The sequence below is a fragment of the Ambystoma mexicanum genome, chromosome 4q (assembly GCF_040938575.1).
Source record: "Ambystoma mexicanum isolate Mex_15411 chromosome 4q, UKY_AmexF1_1, whole genome shotgun sequence".
Classification (NCBI taxonomy): Eukaryota; Metazoa; Chordata; class Amphibia; order Caudata; family Ambystomatidae; genus Ambystoma; species Ambystoma mexicanum.
Window position 1 is genome coordinate 1,043,101,885 of NC_090928.1, and position 24,681 is coordinate 1,043,126,565.

The 24,681-nt window shown below is 46.1% G+C and overlaps 1 protein-coding gene across 1 annotated transcript in view; it reads right to left on the bottom strand.

The window, feature by feature from the left end:
* RAB3GAP2 (RAB3 GTPase activating non-catalytic protein subunit 2) overlaps positions 1-24,681 on the bottom strand; it is a 2,371,691-nt gene that overhangs the window by 1,936,461 nt on the left and 410,549 nt on the right. The window contains exons 8-9 of the mRNA XM_069608591.1: positions 2,460-2,559; positions 1,287-1,385 (exon numbers count right to left, since the gene is read on the bottom strand). Of these exons, the coding sequence (XP_069464692.1) occupies positions 1,287-1,385; positions 2,460-2,559 (199 nt within the window). The remainder of the gene's footprint in view (positions 1-1,286; positions 1,386-2,459; positions 2,560-24,681) is intronic.

Genomic DNA, 24,681 nt, shown 5'->3' on the forward strand with positions numbered 1-24,681 from the left:
CCAACTTCCTCTTCTTTGAAGATCCTGAGCGTTGGCTCGTGGTCGAAGGCAGTGGAGACGTTGCACTCGCCCTGGCTGCCGGGGAGACCGTCACAACGATACTCGCGGTGCTTAGCCTTATGTTGGGCCCTCGCGGGAGGGGCGCCCTCAAAGGTCTTAGACGACCACTCAGCTTTCTTCTTCTGGCCAGGGGAGGCATGCTACGATCGATCAGCGTGTTGGGCACCATCTCCTGACAAGACGCACAGTCATCCTCCACGTGCGTCGGGTCCGAGTGCAGGCAGTAAAGGCATAGGGAATGTCAGTCGTCCGAAAAGACATTCCGTAGGTTGCAGCCAGGGCAAACCTTGAAAAGAGGCGCTGAGTCCTTCTTCTCCTCGGCCATGTCCATGCGGTGTAGGCCTTGAAGAAGCTTCTGGAAACCTCAAAGAAGGAACTCGATGAAATTCGCCCTTGAGGGGCACTGAAGAATCCAAAAACGGGCCCCCGTTAATCGGAAGTTGGATCGATGGAGCTTGAGGCTTGATTGACTGAAAAAATTCAGAAAAACATTTAGAAGAAGCACAAAACGCAGTAGGAGCTCGAGAGCTATAGCACGAGGACTCCCAACACTTGAACGTGGGGTAAAAATCTGAGGATGGCTGCCAGAGGAGGGGTTTAGGTAGAGGGCAGTCATTGGCTGGGGGCAGTATAACCCAGAGACCAGCGATTGGTTGTTAGGAGAAAGACAGTTCGGAAATTAAACAGATTTTTTCTTTACAGAGGATTCCCAGCCTGACAACGGGGAATATTCATGAGCATGTGAATCCATGCCAGACCCCAAGCTGGAAAAACAAATTGTTTGAACACACCTTCTGCTACCAGTCTTCATTACATCAAGCCTTTTCTAATCGAACAACTCTTCAATTGTTGACATGTTTCAGCGTGAAAGTATATTAGCATACAGAAATCACTCTGTTAAAAACGTACCACAAACAAAACAAAAGGAGTAAAGGAAGCTAGAGATGCTAAATGTACTTTTATGGAATCGGTTTTGGCAATCAACAACAACTTTGAAATACGCGGATGCTTTGTGTCACTTTTGTTAATGTTACCTATTTGCCATGCTGCTGTTAGTCAATTTACTGCTGAGTTGATTGCCTGCTGCACTGCCATACCAGCAATTAAATTGGGGTTCGCATTGGCACGGCCATCAACATTCTGAGTAATTCAAAGGGATAGCACAGTAGATCAGCCAAGTAAAACGTGCCGAACAAATATCTGCAACGATAAAGTGTACTACTTACCAATGCTGGCATGGTCTATGATACTGTCCACATCCTGCAGGCCCCATTTCTTGTATGCCAATGGTGGAGGCTGGACATTCTCATTGCCAGATGCTGCAGCTGCAGATGGTATGCAAAATAAGTCAAACAATGATAATTTAAAAAAACTGACACACTTTGTCAAACAATTTATCTCTGGATTTGTTTGCTTGCAGCCGACAAAGCCAGTTATAGTTTTTCTAGATTTTACTTGGGGTCCTGGAAGGTAGAAAGTGGATATTCCTCATTGATAACTTTACAAACATCTTCTGCTTCTGACACAATATAAGCATTTTAGTGATCTCTTTGCACATGAAGTTTTACCTATTCTGACAATTGTGTGGTGTGTGTGCATGTCAGTGGAGTGAAAGTCGCATTATAAAAGTCAGGACTTATTTTCAAACCGATAAGCACCATCAGCGGCTCAGTTTCTTGGCTGTGGCTGCCATTTCAAATTTCAGGTGAAGGGAATGCCCTGAGAAGAAAGGGTGTTCTATTGTTTTTATCTACATTTGTAGGACTGAAATGGGGTGAACATGTAAAAAAATCCATAGCAATTGACAAGCCTCTTACGACGGTTAAGATAAGCAAGAGACTAGGCTGTGAGACAATTGCACTCACAGCCAGTGCTTTATCTGCATGCCGGTCCTCTGTCCCATCAAGGGAAATCAGTGCTGGACATAGTTCACTGCATTCAGCTGCCAACATGTTTGTGAATCTGAGCCAGGGGGTTCCTTTCAAGGAAAACATGTTATGCTGGTCATAACCAGAAATATTGACACATCTATGATCTGATGTGTTTTGTGGCATGTGATGGAGACGATTGACGTAACCAACATGATAAAGAATTCGACTCATCATACCCTGCATGCTTTGCTCGCCAAGCAGTGGAAACAAACATTCAATATATGGATAGGAAAGTTTGGAAACATCAGAAATATTCATGAGATTTTTATTGATCGAGGTTTTTCATTAAATATATTTTGAATTTTTATCCATCTACATGTTCTTCACGGTTTAGAATTTGTGTATAAAGCATTAAAAATGAATTGTTATTGTTAAGAGTTCTTTGTCAGGTATATTTCCTGAGAATACATCAGGATTATGAACCAATTTAATGAAGCAGTGGTTGGTTTATCTGGTCCTGCAACTTACCTCTTGCTACTTGGTTCCTACAAGCACGCAGTGACTGGAAAAGACTGAACCCGTCAATGGTTACAACTGCAGCAGGATACAGTATGCTCAGCTCTTCATGCTATGGAAACAACAAACAATTAAACTTTTGTCACACCTTTTGTTGAATGAAATGGTAACAAAATAATTATTTCCTCTTTCAAATGTAGTATGTGAGCGTCACACAATTTCAAACATTATCTGGGTTTCTAGATACACAGCCTTTTAAAAAGTGGCAAACACAATCTGTGTCATTGTACAGATGCGTTTTCATGAGAAAGTTGACAACTGAACTGAGGTGTCCAACAGCATCAAGTGTTTAATGTCTTTTTTGTTAAACTCCCCATGACTTAAAACCCACTTAGAGAAAGTAGAAACAACATGCTATGTTGCACATATTATGTACTGTTTCTCAAAGGATGTGAACAAGTCCAATATCTGTTCATGTGGGCAAACTAAAAGAAATTCTGGGACTTTATAAGTGATTGTTATGTAAAGCATCATCACGCCAGTATTAAGGACATAGGTACTTACCTTCAGGAATTAACCCACACTGCTTTGACTCTGCCTGGCACAAAGCTGCCATTAAAAGTCTCAGAATTAGTTTACTTCAGATGAACAAGTTACTTTCTTACTTGGTAATGTTCTTTCGATGGGATGTTCCTCTGACGTATCCCACATCTTTGACAGTAATCACCACAGCTGTGCTGCTTCGGAAAACTTTTTTGGCGTAGGTGTCCTGCGTCGATGACGTCGATACGCTCCCTCGAGGACCTCCTCCGATGGTCGACGTCACCGGATGTTATAAGTAGGACGCACAACGCCTGTAGCCTCAGTTGTAGTTTTTTCGCCCAGAACATGTGGCACCAATCTTCTGCCAGTATGACTACAGAAAGCCTTGCAAAAACGTAAGTTGCAATCACATAAGAAATTCTGTAGAGGGGCAGGTAGGGAGGGTACGATCAGGAATACGTCGGAGGTTCATCCCATCGAAAGAACGTTACCAGGTAAGAAAGTAACTTGTTCTTCGAGGGGATTGGGTCCTCCGATGTATTCCACATCTTTGACAGACTCTCAAAGCAGTACCAACATAAGGAGGTGAGAAAATAATTTAGAAATGTTAGAATGCCCAATCAAATTGCCTTGCCAAAGGCCAAATCTTGCCCATGGATAGAGTCCAGGGAATAATGTTTCACAAAAGTATGGACAGAGACGCATGTGGCCGCTTCTCAAATATTGAGAATCGGAACACCCCTCTGTAGTGCAGTGGAGGCAACCATACCCCTAGTAGAATGGGCCGGTAAACCTACAGGAGGGTCTAGACAAGGTCTGCTTAGAAACAGCCGGACCTAAACGCCTTCCAACGTTACCAATAAAGAGCTGATCGTCCACTCTGACCCGGGACAGCCGTGAGAGATCGAAACTCAAAGCTTTCCTAGGATCCAACCTATGGAGCCTCTCCTCTTCCTTACCAGGATATGGAGGAGGACAGAATGCCGGAAGAATTACCTTCTGGCTCAGATGGAATTCCGACACAACCTTCGGAAGAAAGAAAGGCCGTACCCTAAGGACAACCCTGTCCTTATGGAACACAGTGAAGGGTGGTTTGGCGGAAACTGCCTGCAACTCACTCACTCGGCGTGCTGAGGTAACCGCAACTAATACAGTTTTAAAAGACAACATTCGCAATGGACGAAAATGTAAGGGCTCAAACAGAGCTCCCATTAGGAACTTCAAAACCAAATTCAAATCCCATCCCAGCACCTGGAAAGGTGACGGTGGAAACACATTAGTTAGCCCTTTTTGAAACTGAGAAATCAAAGGAATCTTAAAATAAGAACACTCCTCAGACGAGCGCTTAAATATGGACAGTGCCACCAGGTAACCCTTAATGGTATCCACTTGCAGGCCCTTGTGGACTAAAGAAAGCAAAAAAGACAAAACCAAAGGAATGGAACATTGGAAAGGATCCACATTCTGTACCCTGCACCAGTCGCAGAACTTCTTCCAACGCAACGGTACAGGGATTTCGCTGCAGGCCTTCTGACCGAAAGCAACACCTCCATCACGTCTTCAGGGAGGTCCCAATCCTTATATCTCAGCCTTTCAGATACCAAGCATGAAGGCTAAGAGACTTGACCTGTGGATGGAGAACTCGATCCCCCGCCCGTGAGAGCAGATCATCTCGGTAGGGAAGACGACGTGGAGGGCAGATGGACATGTCTAGAAGGTCCGGCTACCACGCTCTCCTGGCCCATGCCGTAGCAATCAGGGTCAAATGGGAACCGAACCTCCGCAACCCCTGCGGAATGACGGGGACTGGAGGGAACGCATAAAGCAGTGGGAAGGACCACTCCACCATGAACGTGTCCCCTAAGGCTCCGGTTGGGAGGAAATTCCCACGAGCAGAATTTTTCGCACTTCCGGTTGACACTGGTGGCAAAGAGATCCACTTATAGGGTTCCCCAAAAGGCGAAGATCTCCAAAAGAACTTCCTGAGCCAGCTCCCACTCGTGAGAGACCGTGCTCTGCCTGCTCAGAGCGTCCGCCGCCGCGTTTTCGTCTCCGGGCCGATGAACTGCCGGGATCAAAATTTCCTGCTGGATGACCCAGAACCAGAGCTGCATCGCCTCCCTGCACAGTGGGTGTGACCTTGCCCCCCCTTTTTGTTGAGGTAGTGCATGGCCACTGTATTGTCCGTCATAATCAGGACATTCATCCCCCGTACAGACGGCAGAGAAGCCTTCAGGGCTAGCCTGACAGCCCGCAGCTCTAACAGATTGATGTGGAGTCTGGACTCCGACGGAGACCAACGACCGCTGACTGTCAGCTCGTTGGCATGAGCTCCCCAACCCATGAGGGATGTGTCCGTCACGATTGTCACCTCCGGCCATGGTTGCCAAAATGGATCCCCTTTGAACAGATTTTCTTTGATGGCCCACCACAGAAGGTCCTGGGTGACCGAGGGCAGAATCTGAACGGGGTCCGACATCCTTCCGGAGAACTGCAACCACTTTTATCCCAAATTTAGACTCAATGTACTTAAATGGCTACAAACTAGTTTGACCTATCAGTACCTGCATAGTTTTACTTTCATGTCTCCACCATGCCTCATTGTCTGTATCCTGTCATATTTACACACATCACTAGTGTACCGCCCCATTGTAACTGGGCTGCCAGTAGCTCTCTTCTATCTGCTTGTAGATTTATATTTATATGCATTTTTTAATCTTATCTTTTTGTACAAATTCTGTAACCAAGTTTAAGTTGTCTTATCCTTCCTGCGCCCAGCTGCCCAAGGGCTTGGCGCGCAATACCAAATAAATAAACAAACAAACAAACTGCATCTTGAGTGCCCACTGCAGAGATCTCATCCGCAGCCTGGCCTCTGGCACCAGTAGAATGCAGGATGCCATGAGGCCGAGCAATCTCAAGAAGTCGAACGCCGGGAGACTCTGGGCACGTTCAAATTTGTCCACCATCGGCAGAACGTGGTGAGCCCTCACCTGGGGAGGCAAACACTGCCCCAGGGATGTGTTAAGCACTGCCCGATGTACTGGAGCCACTGGGTAGGTGTCACATGAGACTTCTTTAAGTTGAGGGAGAAGCCCAGCTTGTGAAGGGAGTGGTAGGTGACGTACAGATGATCCAGGACTTGCTCGGGAGAGCATGCCCTGATCAACCAATCGTCCAGGTAGGGGTAGACATGAATCACCCCTTTCCTGAGATGCGCTGCCACCACCACCATCAGCTTGATGAAGACCCTCGGGCGGAGGTCAATCCGAACGGAAGGACCCGAAACTGAAAATGCGAATCGCCAACCGCGAACCTCAGGTACTTCCTGTGCTTGGGATAAATCGGCACATGAAAGTAAGCATCCTTGAGGTCAAGATACACTAACCAGTCCTGAAGTTGAAGGGCCTGGAGGACTTGAGAGAGAGTAACCTTCTTGAACTTGTCCTTCCTGAGGAGCTTGTTCAAATCACACAAGTCCATGATGGGTCTCAATCCCCAGTCTTTTTTTCGGGATCAAAAAATATGGGGAATACCATCCCTTGTTCCTCTCCGCTACAGGCACCAGTTCTATGGCGCCTTTCTCCAGCAGGGATTTGATTTCCTGCGCAAGGAGCGGATCCTGACTCTTCAAAGAGCTTCCGCGGTGGATTGTTGTGAGGCCTCTGCCGGAAAGGAAGACAGTAGCCAGAGGCAACGATCTCCAGAACCCACACATCTGAAATAATGGCACGCCATTCTACAAGCGCCAGCCTTCCCCCAACCGGCGAACCATGGGACATGGCCTCATGACTGAGCGGAAGCGGTAGTGCCAGAGGGCAAAGAGGCAACTACCCGAGCGGCTTTGGCACCTCGAGCACCTTGTTTTCCACCTCTGGTACTCCTACGTTGGCCCATTTGACTGGCAGCCCCCCTCGGTCTACTGAAGGAAGAGTAGTATCGAAAGGAACCTCTCCTCCATTGCTGTCCCCTAGGGCGAAAAGGCGGAGGTTGACGTACTGCAGCGCTCAACGACTTCGCTGCAGCTTCGGAGGTCTGCAAAAAAGATGGACACCATCAAAGGGCATGTTGAGAAGCCAGGACTGTACATCGGGAGCAAACCCCAACTTCCGCAACCACGCAAACCTGCACATCACAGTGCTCGCTGCCATGGACCGGCTGACACAGTCTGCCACGTCCAGACCCGACTGAACGGACTCACACATGGCATCCTTGCCATCCTGAACGAGGGCAAGAAAACCATCCCGTTCCTCCCCTTCGGGAATATGTTCAGCCGCCAAAGATACACAATTCCACAGAGTGTGCGTGAATCTTGCAAGGGCACAAACTGAGTTGGCTGCTTTTAAAGCCATACCACCAGAAGACAATACCTTCTTCGCCCAACCGTCAAACCGTTTGTCGTCCCAATCTGGAGGGATTGTAGGGTACGCCGCCTGCTTTGCTGGGGCCGTAGCCGCCTGTACCACCAAACTCTCCGGAGTGGGGTGCGTGGACAAGTAGCAGGGGTCACCACTGGCTGGACTGTATTTTTTCGGTAATAACTTATTTACTGCCGGAAGACTCTCCGGAGCAGTCCAAGCCACCGCCACCCTTCTTTGTAAGGCCATATGAAATGGCAACATCGGGTCAGTGGGTGGACCTTGGTCAAGGATATCTGTCAGGTCATCCTGCAGAAAATCCACAGGTAGAGCAGACCACCCCAGATACTCCGTCACCCTCGACATGAGGTGCCTGTACGAGGAGTCAGCATGCATACCAGGCTCAGGCCTGCCAAACTCAACCTCCTGGGAGGTATCAAGACCACTTGCGTCATGTAAAGATTGACAAAGGTCTTCCAATTGGCTATGACCAGACAACAGGTCATCAGGAACCTCAGGAGGGACCTCATCCTCAGACCCTTCCTCAACCTCTGAAATGTACTCCAAGGGTTGGAACAAGTCCACCCTGGGAGGAGAAACAGAGTATGGGTCGAGTATAGGCCGCAGAGACTTGCTGAGCTCCTTCCTAGGAGCTTCCACAGCTCTCCGGGGTAACTCCGGCAAAAATTCCTCAAAAGGCGTCGACGAGAGGCGCCGAGAACTTCCACTTCGAGGCCGGAGCCCTGAGCGCATCCTTCGACGGCCTCGGCGCTGATGGCTTCCTCGGAGCCGGAGCCTCAAGAAAGTCCCTTGACGGACATGGCGCCGATGGGGTTGATGCCTTCTTCGAAGGCCTCACAGGCTCCAACGGTCCCGACGGTGTCGAGGACCAGGACCTGGAGGTGGCACGATGGCGATCCTCCTTGTCCGACCGGGACCTCGAAGGTTCCCGGTGATCGCGCCGACCACCCAAGCCCGAAGGCGTGCGAGCGGTGGCCCTAGAGCGTTCCGTGCCGGCTTCTCTCAAAGGCGCAGTCAGAACGGTGCCCTGCAACTCAAAAATCGTCATAATCTATCTCCTTATGGAAGGTGTCGCATTCCTCCGGAGATTAATGCTTGGTGGGACAAGCAACCCGCCGTCTGGCGGAGTCCTCAGACGAGGGAGGGGAAGGCGACCGATGACGGCGCTTCCGTGCATGCCTCGAAGAGGCCGAGGAATGGCAGGATCCACTCCTGGAACGAGACCCCCTGGACTTACGCCGATGTGGAGAGTTGCCCCTCGAATCGTCGGTCGAGAGTCCAGCAAACTTCAACTTTTGAGGTTTGGAAACCCTACCCGCCAACAGCTTCTTCTTCCACTCCTGCAAGGCCTTTGACGTCAAAGACTGGCATTCATCGCAGTCATCCATGGCGTGGCTCTCACCGAAGCACCAAAGGCAGACGTCATGCGGGTCCGTCAGAGACAACTTGGAACCGCAGTCCCGACACTTCTTGAAGCCCAACTTTGGGGTAGCAGAAGACGAAGACATACTTTTGTTTAACACAACGATAGTCGAAGAACCGATTCACAAGAGAGAACCGAGGCTTGACGAGGTTTAGAAGCGAACACGTATGCAGAAAAAACAGAACTAAGGATACGGGCGTCGTGCGTCTTACTTATAATATCCGGTGACGTCGACCGTCGGAGGAGGTCCTCAAGGGAGCATATCGACATCATCGACGCAGGACGCCTACGCCAAAAAAGTTTTCCGAAGGAGCACAGCTGTGGTAATTACTGTCTAAGATGTGGAATACGTCGGAGGACACAATCCCCTCGAAATGCATTCTTACAACACATGGAGATATAAGCCAAGGGAAGTTCACATAAAAATAAGTCAAAATCATTACAATATTACAGAAGGGACCCAACAACTCAACAGTCATTGGAAGCGTGGTGTAGGAGGGATTGAAACATGTATGGGGATGTTAATTATTCCTAGTGTTAATTTGAAAACTAATAAAAAGAAATGTCACAAGACAAAAAAGGGTACTGTGAAACAATGAGTTTGTCCTGCCCTATTAAAGCAATTTTCTAACAACAACCCCCAGTACTGCATATGGCTACAATGATAAAGTGTATAATTATAGCCCTATGTTACAAAATCACATATAAACCAACCTTTCCACCTACCCAGATGCCACACGACTCTGTAGAGTGAAAGAAGCATTTATTCTCTATAAGCCATATCTGCACCTCCACCACTCCTCTCATTTCACTCAAAGGCAAGGGTGTGAGGCATTCTGTGAAACACAGATCGCACCACTTACACTTACTACCCAAGTCAATCCACTGGCTCCAAACTAACACTCCTGCCTTTCTTGGCTGCCCTCCTATCACTTCTACCCATCTATCTCCTATGCCACAGTCCAGACAATTCCATCTTTCCTACCCTTCCGATCGACGTCCTAGGTCTTGTGCATCTTGTTCCTTCGTAGCCATCAGTCAACACTCCTGCCCTTAGCACTTCACTTTCCTTCCTCAATGAAGTATTAATTACCCAATTTCTCGTAAAACCAGCACTTTTCCCCATTTCTACCCAGCCTCCCCTACAACTGTTTTCATCTCTTACTTTCAGGAACATGGTTCTTCCTAAAAAGCGCTGGTTGTCCTGTCCACTGCCCAAAGACACAAAAAGAGACATTCTAGAGGAGATCGAGAGATAGCCTTTTTGGGCAGAGATCCAGCTGAAGAAGCTGAATTTCTGGTCAACTGAGATCCAGTTCTCCAACCCATCCACACACTGCTAAAAACTCAAAAAACTATGGTAGATCCACACTGGCACCCACTCTTGTCAGGAATTGGATCCATCTTGTTACCAGTAACCAGGCTTGAAGATAATTTCCTTAAAATGTTTTTAGTACACATACCAATGAATGTAGGAGACTCCATTCATATGATAAAACTAATAGAGAATAGGGTAATTGACAAAGAGGAATACCTCTTAGTTCCCCTTGATGTCATAATTCTCTCAGTGAATACACGGCAGATTGAAGCTATATCATTGGAATTTGATGTACTGAAGATAAGAGTTTTGCACCAGCAATTACAGAGTGACATCCTAAAAGAATGTGCATGATTGTCACTTACCAAGATATACTTAATTCATGTAAATAACATGTGTACTCAGGTCAAAGGAACAAGCACAGGCTAGGTCTTTCCCCCAGAGCATAGCTAATTTATTCAAGGCATGTGGAAGAAGTAATGGGTTCAGATTTGTTTTCATTTATTTTTTTATTAAACTTTTACATATTAATAGTAACAAGTGAAGAGCCCTTAACATGAGGAGCCCCTTTACATTATGCATTTGCAACTATACAGTGAAAATACAATGATATAGTGTACTAGGGTCTTCCTAGGGGGACTCTGTTAATGGAAAAATAAATGACTATATACACTTTACTGTGAAATTGGTCAGCCTCCTAGAAGAGGTAGCATTAGACAATACAACTTTACATGGGCAAATATTTATGGTGCATCATATCACTAAAACACTGTTTTAAACCTTCAGACTACTGCAACTTCCTATGTTCCTAGTTTAGAATCTGAAACAACAAGAAGTTATCTGCCAATTCTCCTCTCATTAAAGAAAGTATGGAGAAACGATGCAGGTCTCCAGATAGCCTTAACTTGGTAGTCTTAACTTAACTTACAATAGTTAACAGCTTGTGTATTCAGACACCCAAGGAAAACCGAAACTCTTATATTTGGTCTAATTTCACTGTATTCCATGATCTTTAAACCCTTGTCCTTTTCAGCAATCAACTTCAATAAATCTTCTCTCTCTGCCTCCCAGAAAATGTACTCCTTCTCCTTCCAAGTAACTCGTAGTTTAGCAGGTCATCACATTCCTGTTTTAATTCCACATTCGAGGAATTATTTCTTAATAGAGTCCAGTCTTCTTTTCCTTTCCTCTGTTACAGGCACCTGGTTCAGGACGAGCAGGAACTTGTGTTTTTGATGCTCCAACTCCCTTTCGCATTAGCAGACTTTAATATTCAATCTCTGCCTCAGGCAACTGAAGGCTTAATGATGAGAGCTGGCACCACCTTTGGATCTTGCATCATCTCTAGAGGGTGCATTTTGTTCCTTTAACACGTTTCGATATATAGGCTTGTCATCTTCTTTCAAGGGAGCCAATCAGCTGCGAAAGAAATCGGATCTTCACCCTCCACGTGAAATGGAAGGGCGATAACTGATTTATATGGCCCTCACCCCATTTTCCAGGTATTCAAGTCTGCTCTCCATGGCCCTACTACCCTTTACTACTGCTTCCATTTCATTTGCCAACCGCTTCACCTCATGGGCTGCCTGGGTGCACTAATGGTCCAGCCCAGTGGCTTTTTGTTCTTGAGTGGCAGTTCTGGACTTCAGCTGGACCACTTAATCACTCTATATATCAGAATTCCCCTGCACACGTGACACTGAGTTTTCAATAAGCCACAATGCAACCATAACCAGGTCTCTCTTGGCCGAAGAGGGTCTGGACACTTTCTGACTAGTTGAACAAAAGTTAGTCAACAAAGTATTGTTTCTTGGGACCTTAAATGGGGATCAGAGCTCTGGCAATCTTCCTGCAAAAATGTGTGAAATATTTTCTGGGTGTGACCCCAAAACCATGTTGTTGAAGGATATTGCCATACATACAGTATCTTCTATGTAGGCATGAAATTGCTTAAAGACAGTGAATAGTCAGTGTAGGTATCATAGGTTATCAAGGTAAATCTGCTGCCAACCATACTTAAAAGGAGCCAACCAAAGAGGATGAGAGCCTTACTCAATACATATCCAGCATTAAATTGTGGAACAGTTTTGCCCACAGTTAAGATGGCTGCCCCATATATGCTTAATGTTGTTAACATTTAACTTGCAACTGGTTCATCTACTGAAATGGCGTCACTGCCATTGTTCCACATGAAGGATTGCAATGGGACAGCACCAATGGGATCCCAAGGACAGAGCAATGCAGTAGAGGTGCTTTCTTGCAAAGCCCGAGCCAGGGCATGCACCGAGTACACCAACTGGTATCTCTCGCCTCTCGTTCCTTCGTGGCTGCACGGGGAGTGCGGAGATGGCTGTCCTCTCTCCGGTATTCGTTACGTTCAGATCTGAACACAGCACCAACGCTCTCTCACTGTGTATGTTTTTGACTCATTTGAAGGCTCCAATAGGCCGTCGTTGCCTGCTCCTTCCTAGCCTTTCAAGCAAGTGTGGCCATCTTGGTTGGCCACCAAGACCCTGCCCCCCCGGGGGAAGTTGAATAATTGTTCTTGTTTAAATCATGGTAAGATCCCAAAAAAAAAACAAAACCACACACACGCGCGCCGCGATGGCGGCTACTGTGAGAAGGACGTGAAGGAGGGAGCTCTGTCCACTCTGCGCCAACATTAAGCTTTTTTTAGGTGCACGAAGTGCTGGAGATCGCAGCCCAAGATGCCTTCTAAGCGGGTATAACCCAGGACTTGCGAGAATGGAGCAGGACAGATCGAGGGAAGAAGTAGCTGGGCTCAGAGCCAGCAAACGGCGGTGCGCACGGCACAGACGTGAGTTGCAGAGTGCAGTGGTGAGCAGCGAAGGACAGGAGTGCCATACCCGCGGGGAAAAGAAGAACCCTTGTGGCGTGCAGGGATAGTGACTGGGGGCCGGCTGTCTCCCAAGCGGTGCAGCTGACATACGGGCAGCCAAAGAGCATTGGCGGCCAGTAGAGAGTGTCGGAGGGGAGCTGGCAGCTGGCTTCGAGCAGGCATTGCTTCCCGGCATGATTTCAGCGCAAGGAAGGTGAAGAGCTGTGTTAACACACGGGACACGTGCTGCAGGGGGAAGAGAGCGCATGTGATGGAGGTTGGTGGGGGAGATGTGGCAGCCCTCCCACCCCCAACTCCCAACAGCTGCATGATTAAGGGATCTCCCCACCTTCGAGGCATTAAAGGCATTAAAGACATCTCTGGGCTCTCCCCAGATCCCTCTACCATCTACTCCACCGACACTGTGGGAGCGGAGGATCAGGGGGCACACATCTAGAGGTGGAGCGGAGACTACTGAAACTCTGCAAATCCACTGAAAGTGGAGGTGGGGAGTGGACTGGGCCCAAAGCAAGGTCACTCTGGGCACATGAGCAGGAGCCCCTCACAAGCCTAAGGCTAGAAAGAGACCATCCGCGGGAGCCATTCTAATCCCCAGGGGCAAGGGCTTGGTTGCAAAGATCAAAACATCAAGCAGGACTCAATAAGGCGGCATCCCCAGACTCTGGGGGCAGGAAGATTCACAAGCAAGAGGGCGAGAAGAGGAACAGCAAGGGGAGCGGACCACCCCGGACATGGCGCTCAGCAAGGCAGATATACAGTAGTGCTTCTAGTAGTTCCAAGACAAGATTACCCAGTCATTCCAAGCACAATTTAACTCGCTGAAGGGAGACCTAAGGCACTCAATACAAAACTGAGAAGGGATCTCACCAAGCTACAGGAGAGAGCGGACACAACGGAGATGGTTCTTTAAGAGGTGGTTGAGGACTCTAGGAAGAATGAGGAGATTATCGAGCAGCTCTCCAGGTTGTCCCATAATCTGGAGCTACAGTGTGAAGATTTGGAAAATAGGTCAAGGCGCTCCAACATACGCTAAAAAACTTGTCCGAAGATATAGCTGATAAGGACTTAAAGAGCACGGTGCAAATGCTCTTTGCCGAGCTGCTGGGAGAGGAAGAGGAGGCAGATATCCCAATTGACAGGATACACCGAGTGAGCCCAAGAAGAAAGGAACCAGGGCCAGACCCCGAGATGTACTGGCAGCAATGACACTGTGTGGGCAAAAAGAGCAGATGCTGCAGGTGGCCCGGTTGGCTCCTCCCACGGCGGTCAATGGGAAAGAAGTGAAATTATTTCAAGACCTGGCGCAAAGCACTCTGCAGAAAAGGAGAGAGGTGGGCACAGTGGTGCAAGCTCTTTCCCAAAAGCAAACACAATATAAGTGGACTTTCCCCTTTGTTCTACTATTCACATGGGAGGGTACCCAACATCGGATAACTACCTGCGAAGAGGGAGTGCACATTTTACAGCTAAATGACGTTGGTGATCCCGGCGTAGGACCAGGGAGGAGGAACCCAACCCTACCCATGAGGAAGCCCTGGGAGTGGTTGAAGGTAATGAGGAGGCAGAGGAAGGCCACCCCCGCAGGGATAGCTCGGCGGGGCTGAAAGCCAGAAGATGAACAGCAGTTCAGCGGAACCGGATGGTGATTAGAACTGCGCTGCAAAGTCTTAGGAGGTGGTGGAGTGGACAAAAATAGCTCTCAAATAGGTGTTAGAATCCAGCCGAGGGTTTTAGAGAACCCCCACAAGTTCTATCTCTGGGGTATTGGAAGGTCAATTCCGTGGGTTACTGACCCTGGACTCACTAGGAACTTTGGTCCTTACCAAAGGAGTTCATTTTAGGTATGTGGGGGTCCTGGGGGGTGGGGGGGAATGGGTGGCAGGTGAGGAAGGAGGGAGGGCCAGGATAGATCGCCACAAAGGACACATGCAAGTGGAAATAGGGACAAGGAATGGGGGGCACTAAAATGGGGGGCTTAAAAGTCCAAACATATAATATCAGGGGGTTGAATACCCAAGTGAAGAGGAAAAAGCTAGAGGCATACCTGGGAAGGGATAAAACAGAAGTGATTAGGTTCCTAGAAAAACACATCAGGAACAGGGACAGAACGGGGGGTTAAAATGCACACCTATTCCTTAACATACCAGTCACACGCACAAGGCAAAACACAGGTGGTCCTAATTGCATTCAGAGACACTGTGGACGTACAGGTTCTAAAGGTCTGTGCTGACCAGGAATGGCACTATTTATTCACACAGGTTTGGCTGGCAAATCAAATCTATACCCTAGCTAATGTATACGCCACCAATGTGGGCTATGACAGTTCCCTAAGAGGAGAACTGGCTGAGCTCGAGCTGTGCTTACAGGGAGAAGTAATCCTGGCGGGGTATCTAAACAGAGTGGGAGCCCAGGATGGACTGTAGTATAGCCTTGTGGCAAGGGGCTAAGGCCTCAACGAAAGCTTTAAAGCAGAGAATGCAGCTTCTAACCCTTGTAGCCCTACAGGATGTCTGGCGGGCTATACGGGGGAAGAGAAGGGGCACACACATTTCTCACAAGTCCACCAATCGTGTTCTAGGATAGACTACTTCTGGGTATCCGTGAGGCTATTGGGAAAGTGCACGATACAGAGCTAGGTGTTATTTCCCTATTTGATCATGCCCGCTGATGATTACATTACACATCCTGGGGAAGAGCGATGGGTTATGGAAGTGGGGGTTACAGAACGAGTTGTTGAAAGATTCAATATTTGACCATAGCAGAAAAGATCAACAAATATTGTGGAGAACGCCTCCCCGGAGGTTTGGTTGACAATGGTATAGGGTGCGTTTAAAGTGGTTTTGATGGGGGGGGGAATCATTGGGATGAAGGCCCAAAGGGATAAACAATGGCACAGCATGGAAGAGGACCTGGAGGGTCAGATAAAAGATGCCATGAATAGACTAGCTGCACACCCCACTAAAGCATTTCAGAAGTAGCTTAAACTTCTTAAAGGACAACTGGATCTCATACAGGCGCAGAGGGCAGAGAAGGCCCTGCTATATACAAAACAACGATATTATATGGGGGCCAACAAAGCAGATCATATATTGGCAAGACAGCTTAGATCCAAAATGGCAGTGAGGACCATAGTATCTATGAAAGACCAATATGGTAATGAGGTCATGCACATAGCAGCGATTACAGAAGTGTTCGCTGACTACTACAGTGCCCTGTATTCCTCGGATAACCTGAATGAGGACCAGCCAAAAGCCTACCTGGACAAAATCTCACTACTGGTTTATGCACCACGTTATAGACCAAATCCACACACAGCAACACATTATTATAGTTTCATAGTTTTCGCCCACACGGACTGAATAGGTGTTTCTCCTTTAATCAATTGTTGACAAAGTGCAGGGACCATGAGAAAATGTATCCTTTTGAACAAGAGTGCTAATTTTCAAATGAAGTTATACTTGAGACATAATCCTAAACATCTTGTGAGACAGGGAGTGAAAAGTGCATGCGAAATGGATTGCGTGCAATTATTGAGCCAGAGAATCCCATCGCAAAAGGAACAGAGGCTAGTATGTGTTAAGTTTAACACAATAAGTACCAAATTAGCTGGATTGACAAAGAAGCATTGCCCAACGATTACGGACCAAATGTGTCATCTGTCCTACCACTCTTTGCATATAAAAAAGTATTGTCAAAGAAAAGTTGTTACACGCACATAAGAGCCAGTATAAATAAGTCGGTGGACAAATGTTCGGCGGCCCACCGTTAAGGGGGCATTTTCCCATGTGATTCTCTGCTTCTTGCCCCTTTAACTTCTTAACTTTTTGCACCCACATTTTTAAGCATGGTAACATGAAAAGGAGTGAGAACATCTTATAAAACTGAAATTTAGAGAATGTTATTTATGGTCTGTATTGCTGATGCCAGTATTTCTGATGGCAGTTAGTAAATCACTGAAAATCAGCACCCTCAGATGGGAGCACAGATCCCTGATATGTAACAAACAGACACTTCAAAACACAAGTACAATCTTCAAAACACAAGTGCACCATTTTACATATCGGAAACAAATTCAATTGATGATTGAGCATACCAAAATATCAAACCATTTTACTGTGAATGCCATAACATGGGATTTTTAACATCGAATGTAAACAAAATTATAGATGGGGCTGGGGTTGGGGCATACATTAAGATGGGGCGGGGGCGGCAGCGGGTAGGGGTTTCCCCGTTCTTCCATTGGCGCAGAAATTGGTTAAAATAAAATAATTTGATATTCTGAGACTTGCAGTAAAAAGTTCGATGTTTTGAGGTAGATCCATTTGTTACTTAGAAAGTGTAGTTCAGTTTGTGAAATGTAAGAACAACATTTTTGGCATGATGATGTGATCTGAGAAGAAATAGCTGATAAGTCAGAGGGCCCCTATGGTTTGACGTTCTTACCTGGAGTTCCGTTCTTATGAAACTTGGTTGTCAGAAGACAAAGGAGTTATAATATTACTTGTGAGGCTTTCATTGTCAGGGTATGTTATGTTATGTCATGTTGCATCATGGCGCTAGTGGCAGCTAGCAGAAACAAAACAGGGAGGAAAGCCATTAGAATAATAATGTTTTCAATTTACGTTGAAAGCAGAAATGATCAGCAGTGCTCTGCAGAGAATGCAGAAGTTTGTTCCATGCAGTCGCGGCTACAGTAGAAAAGGCACAACCACCTGAACGAGTCAGCCTTTGCCGGGAAACCACAAGAAGAAGGGCTGATTGAGAACATAGGGGGCGGGAAGGGGTGTAGTGCATAAATTAGGCTTGAAGATACTCAGCGCCAATACCGTAGAAAGCTTGGTGGACCATACACATAGATTTAAACATGACACAGACCTCTACGGGGAGCCAGTGCAGTTGCCTCAGTAGCGGGGACATATGAGTGCCGAAGGACGGATGGAGGATAGATCTGGCAGCTGCATTTTGAAGGAGCTGCAGACGTTTAATTAAATAAAGAGGATGGCACAGATAAAGTGAGTTACAGTAGTCCACGCTACTTAATACCAAGGCAGCCACCACAGGGGCTTGGCAGGCTGTAGGAATAAAAGGGAGTACCTTCCGTAAGATCCGAAGTTTGAAATGGCCAGCCTTGCATACTGCCGCCACCTGTTTTTCCATGGCCAGGGAGGCAGAGAGTCTAACCCCTAGATTTCTGACCGATGATACTGGCGTGGGGAGAGAGCTTAGGGAGAGTGGCCAGAAGTCAGAGGTCCAGAACCGCTGTGGGTAGGATGTACCGACAACCAGTACCTCAGTCTTGTAGGGTAGTAAAGCAACTGACTTTTATAGTGTACTGAGGACATGGAAGTTGAGGAGGAATCCATAAAATGGACATTGAATTTGGAATTAATCTGTTCAAACAATCAGGTATATTAATAAAATGACCTTGTGTAACTGTTAAGTGGATGTGTTCCATCAAGGAAAATGAATTTCCAGTACTAAGGAAGGATATTGGCTACCACAGGGAACAGAGAAATAAAGGATGTAGTCCAAAGTTGAAAATGTTTTAGGGAGTAATCTTGAGTGTACACAAGTCCACCATTTCCAACAGAGCGATTGGAAATATAGGGTATCCTTAGAAATGATCCCCCAAAAAAAAGACAATCAAATGAATAAATGATTGCACCTTTTTACTGATTTTCATCGTAAATGTGGGACATTTTTCTAAAATATAGGTGTGGGGTAAGGGTAATAATTAAGGTGGGGGAGAAGAAGGGGATGGCGGGGGCTCTCCTCCAGCATTATTAATCATTATTCATTTTTTTTTAAAAGATGTTGTAATTTTTCCATTCAATCTTTTCATGGACATCCGAAATGTAGGGAGGCCCTTTCACATTGTTCATATTTTTTACTAATCAGGGAAGGTCATGATGGAAAATTCTTTCAGGGATGGTCAAAGAAGACACTGAACTGAGGATCTACAACATATTGGTCCTGACGAAGATGGGGTAGCAAATTAACAATGGAGGTCCTGGGAGTCTCTCTGCCAGACATTAGTCCTGGTTACGAGAGACTTACCCAGAGTCTTTAGCTCACTATCTTTCACAGAGAAGAAATATCCCAAACATATCAGTCTTTGTCCTGCCCTGTGGCAGTCCAGCACCGAAATGCTAGGCAATTCTCCTCTGAACAAGAGTACCAACAGCAACCCCAGACACGTGTTTCAGTCTGGTTGGACCTCATCAGTAGGGTGGAGCTGTGCCTCTCTAAGAATAGTGAGCAAGGGGTCCACATCTGGATTCCCCTAGTAATTTAGGGTGAGACCCAAAATTACTTAAATATGCAAATTAACAAGGGGGGTCCTGGGAGTCTCTCTGCCAGACATTAGTCCTGGTTACGAGAGACTTACCCAGGACCCCCCTTGTTAATTTGAAGATGGGGTAGCAGTCAGAAATGTGACCACTATCAATCTACTCCTAACAAAATGGTTCATCCCATACATTTTTGGTTGCTCGAGGTGAGGGGGGGGGGGGGGGTTACCCGACGTACAGGGAATTTTAAACAGAACTGAGCATGCAAGAGTCAAGCTACCCCTGCCTCTTGTGTGGAAACCAATTGGTCCCATTCTATTTTTGTTCTTCATGATGGTTATGAGCCTGGCGCCAAAGGTGTCTTGGATGAGGTTTTAAGGCCTTTGACCTGGCCCTAACTGGAAAGCTGACTTGACTGTGAGGGCCAGGGGCAAGGGTCATGACAGCTGCTAGGCAACTCTCCTCTGAACAAGAGTACCAACAGCAACCCCAGACACGTGTTTCAGTCTGGTTGGACCTCATCAGTAGGGTGGAGCTGTGCCTCTCTAAGAATAGTGAGCAAGGGGTCCACATCTGGATTCCCCTAGTAATTTAGGGTGAGACCCAAAATTACTTAAATATGCAAATTAACAAGGGGGGTCCTGGGAGTCTCTCTGCCAGACATTAGTCCTGGTTACGAGAGACTTACCCAGGACCCCCCTTGTTAATTTGAAGATGGGGTAGCAGTCAGAAATGTGACCACTATCAATCTACTCCTAACAAAATGGTTCATCCCATACATTTTTGGTTGCTCGAGGTGAGGGGGGGGGGGGGGGTTACCCGACGTACAGGGAATTTTAAACAGAACTGAGCATGCAAGAGTCAAGCTACCCCTGCCTCTTGTGTGGAAACCAATTGGCCACCTGTGGAATAAGTGCAGATGTGTAATGAATGCTGCAAAATGCCTCAACTTTCGTTTCTCATTAAATACATTTTATTTATTTTATTTCTAATCAAAAATACATTAAATACACAAAAATAGAAAAAATACAGAATTCTAAAACATCAAAATAAGTTTAGCGAGCAGGCTACTGAGGGAATCGGTTCTCTCTGCTCCTTAACGTGCATAAGTGCAGTGTGGGGTTAGCACTGTAAAAGTGCTGCATATGCAATCAATATTTATTATATGGTTTTCCATATTGATCTATGTGATACATCTCACACAATGATCGCTGGTGTACATGAAAGGTAAGATTACATAAGGTTTTCTTTATGTAAGGGAGGCATTGTATCACAAGTATGACACCGACACAAAAGGTACAATTTGCAAAACCTTTCTCTGGGTTTGGAAAAACTCCTACTTTGCCCTATATCTATGGTGGGAGTAGTCTCTACCATCAAATAAGCAAACAGTCCTAGTCAGTCTCTTTCAAATCAAAATGCTTTTACTAACAAAACCTAATGCCTGCCCCATCTCTTATACAAAAATCATGTAAGGGGGAATGTGTATGCAAAGAAAAATCAGTGTTAGAACATGAAGAATAAAAGTGGCTGAGTCAGCTCTCCTTCCCACGTTGGACAGCGCGGAGTAAGTTGGTCTCCGTAGACAGGATGACACACTCTGGCTCAGGTTCTCAAAACAAAGCAGTGCAAAACGTGGATCGAGGCCCGCCTGGCCTTCCACGTTAAAGTCACTTTTCCAGCGTTCCAAAAGTTCTTTCATAGTTTATGTTTATGTTTATTATTTGATCATGCGCTCCAAACCCAGGGGTAGCCGGGCGCAGAAGGTACAAGATTACTTAAGCTTAGGTTACATACAGAGGATACAAATAGCTGATGCAATACAAGTCATGTTACCATATTTACAGTACATTTATAAAAAAGCACAAGATAGTGGTACCTCACAACCCACAGAGGGCAGTGAGATGGTCTGCAGTCCAGATTTCAGAAGTATCAAGGCAGTTGTATGCAGTGATCGAGGGCCTAGTGCAAAGGGTTCAGTTTGTCAGTTGTCATTGGTCCAGATCCAACTTTTCACCTTACATCTAAATTTGGAGTAGGGTAGATTAGCTCTGAATGCAATAGGAAGTGCATTCCAAGCTTGGGCAGCTCTAACAGGGAAGCTAGCTCCACCCGCTTTTGTTCGCCTAAATCTAGGAGTTTCTAGTAGGAAATGGTTAGAGGCTCTGGTGTGGTGACTGGAGGATTTTCTAGTCAGTCTGGCCGAGATATAAGGAGGTGCAGTATTGTTCAGTCCTTTATGGGTGAGAGATAGCGTCTTGAGAAGAACTCTGTCACTGATTTTTAACCAATGATGGTCTTTCCTGATCTTAGAGATGTGCGCTCTGCGGGGTATGTCCAAGGCTGCTCTAAGAGCATTATTTTTCAATATTTGCATTTTGTTTATGACAGTTATATTGGTGCCCGCGTAGAGGGCGTTACAGTAGTCCAACTTAGACATTACTAATGCGTTAGCTAGTGTCATGCAATTGGTTTTGGAGAGGTAGGGTCTGCACGTTCCGATTAATTTACAGGTGTACGCTGTGGAGGAAGCCAAGGTGTTAACTTGTTTTTTGAGGGATAAGGTGGAGTCGAGGTAGAAACCTAGTGTTTTTACCTCAGTTGCCACCTTATTTATATTGCCATCGATGTTGAAGACGAGATAGTTGGGACTGAGTTTTTTAAGGTTAGAGTCGGAAACCAGGATCAGTATCTCTGTTTTGTCGTCATTTAGGCAGAGGCCGTGGGAGCCCATCCATCCCTGAATGAGGAGGTAAATCTTGTTTACTGTAGCTGTGTCTTCGACAAAGTTGCCAGATAGTGGTATGAGGATCTGCGTATCATCCGCGTAATTAGTATAAGTTACCTCCAGTCTGTCAAATTTGTCGAAGAGTGGCTTAGTGAAGATATTGTACATTGTGGGGGAGACACATGAATCTTGTGGGACACCACAGGTGATATGTATTGGGTCCGCTGAAGCTAAGGGGGAGAACACTCTCATCGTACGGTTGGCTAGGAAGGATTGTACCCAGGCTATAGCTTCACTTGAGAAATGGGCAGCAGACGCTAGATGGTTGCATAACACTGCGTGATCCACCAGGTCAAAAGCCGCCGATAGGTCAAGGAGAAGGAGCATAGCTGTTTTACCTTTATCCTTCAACTCGTCGATTTGTGTCTTGAGGTCAATTAAGGCTGTTTCAGTACCATGTAGATTGTCGCAATCTGGAGGTAGGCTACTCTGTAGATAATTTTAAGGAGAAATGGGACCGTGGTAATAGGCCTATAATTAGTGGGGATGGCTGGGTCAAGGGTCTGTTTTTTGAGGAGAGACCCGAGATTCTTTAAGGTTTGTGGGTACAGTACTAGAATTAAAGGAGGCGTTGATTAATTTAGGGATGAAGGGTGCTAAATCTCTAGCTGTGTCCTTAATAACTTGTACAGGGCAGCTGTCGCTTTGGCAGTTCGATGGTTTCAGGGATAATATAACCTTTTCAGTTTCCAGAATGGATATGTTGGTAAACCTGAATGGTTTACAATTACTTTGTGTAGTTGTACTTTGTGTATCTGTCAGGAGGGTGGTCTGTGTTACAGTAGAGTTCAAGGAGGCTTTTTTCTTTGCAATTTTGGATTGTAGGGTTGCGATTTGATTTGCTAAGGCATTTTGGATGCTAGTGCACCATAGTTTGTCCTTAGGGACATTGTCTATGGGAGCAATTGGGTTTTCCATTTCTCGGAGAATGGAGAAGAGTTCTTTGGAATTGGAGTTAGCTTTACTGATTCTCTCATTAAAAGTGTCTTTTTTAGTTTGGATGATTTCCTTCTTGTATTTTTTGGAAAAGTTGGCAAGTAAGGTTTTATTCTCAGCTGAAGGTGTGTGCCTCCAGATAGCTTGGAGTTTGCGTTTTTGGATACGTAGTTCTTTAAGGTGAGGGGGGAACCATGAGTTGAGCTGAGACTCTTGTTTACTTTTACTAAGTTTGATAGGGGCTATCATGTCCAAAGCTTTGGTCATAGAATTGTTGAATGTCTCAACTAGCATGTTTGGGTCAGAGTTAGTAGTGCTGGCGGTGAGGGCTGGAAGTAGTAGTGGTAGTAGTCTTTCAGGAGTGATATCTTTTTTACATCTTGTGGGCATAGGAGGTACTATTTCAGTGGTATTTAGTTTAGGAGACTCTATGGTGGCTGAGAGGCATATGAGGTGGTGGTCAGTCCAGGTTTGTGGTAAAATATTAGAAATGATAGTGTCGCAGTTACGGTTGGCTATCCAGTCTAAAGTACGTCCTTTTATATGTGTGGGGGCTAAGACTTTTTGGGTAAGACCATGATCAACTAAGATTGATGGGATAGAATGGGCCTGTTTATCCTCAACATCATTGAATCCCAAGTTAAAGTCACCTAGTAATAGGAGCTGGGTGGATTCTTTGATGCTATTAGTGAGGAGGCTAGATAAGTCTTCCTCAAAGTTACCTAGTGGGCCTGGTGGTCTGTACACTAGAAGAACGGTTAGTGTGCTATTATTAGAGATGGGTATTTTAGCAGAGAGAAGTTCGCACAATGTAATTGCTGGCAGTGGGCTGAGTCTTACAGCTAGCTTCGTTTTGGCAATGAAGGCCAGGCCGCCTCCTCTGGAGTTAGGCCGATCAACTCTTAGTATATTGTAGTTGTCTGGTATGGCAATCATGAGTGCGGGACCTGCGGCATCATGGAGCCATGTCTCAGTGACAGCAAGAAGATCTAAGTTATCCATAGCGAGGATGTCAGCAATTTCCTTGTTGTGTGCTATGAGGGACCTTGCATTGATAAGGGCTCCTGATAAGGTGGGAGTTGTAGTTGTGTCTTGGAAGAGTCTAGGACTGGGGTGGTTTGGTTTCTTCTGTTTGTAGTGCGAGCTGATTTGTAATTTAGGACACTTTACAGCCGCTAAGGCAAGAGAGTTGGGGTTAGTGGCAGTTGGAATGGATACAAGGCCTGATAGACTAGTTCTTTTGTTTTTGAGGTCGTAGAGTCGAGGCAACCTAGCTCTAAGTCGTGAGTTTCGCTCTTGCAAGTTGCAAGGTGTAGAGTTGGTGAGGGCCATTATTAAGGTGATAGTTTGAATGGTCAAGGCTAGGGACCAGGGTGTGTATAAAAGGCAAGTCTTAGTAGTGCGCATGTTGGGCGGAAATAGCACCTAGGTTTGACAAACCCAGTAGGGACTAAAATGTAAATATGCTACTGCAGTGGCACCTAGATTTGACAATCCTATTCAGGACTAGTATGCATACAGGCACTAATTCAAATGCATAAACAAGGACATCTAGAATCAGATTTAGCAGTGAGAGCCAGAAAGGCGCTAATTCAAATGCATAAACAAGGACATCTAGAATCAGATTTAGCAGTGAGAGCCAGAAAGGCGCTAATTCAAATGCATAAACAAGGACACCTAGATGCAGATTTAGCAGT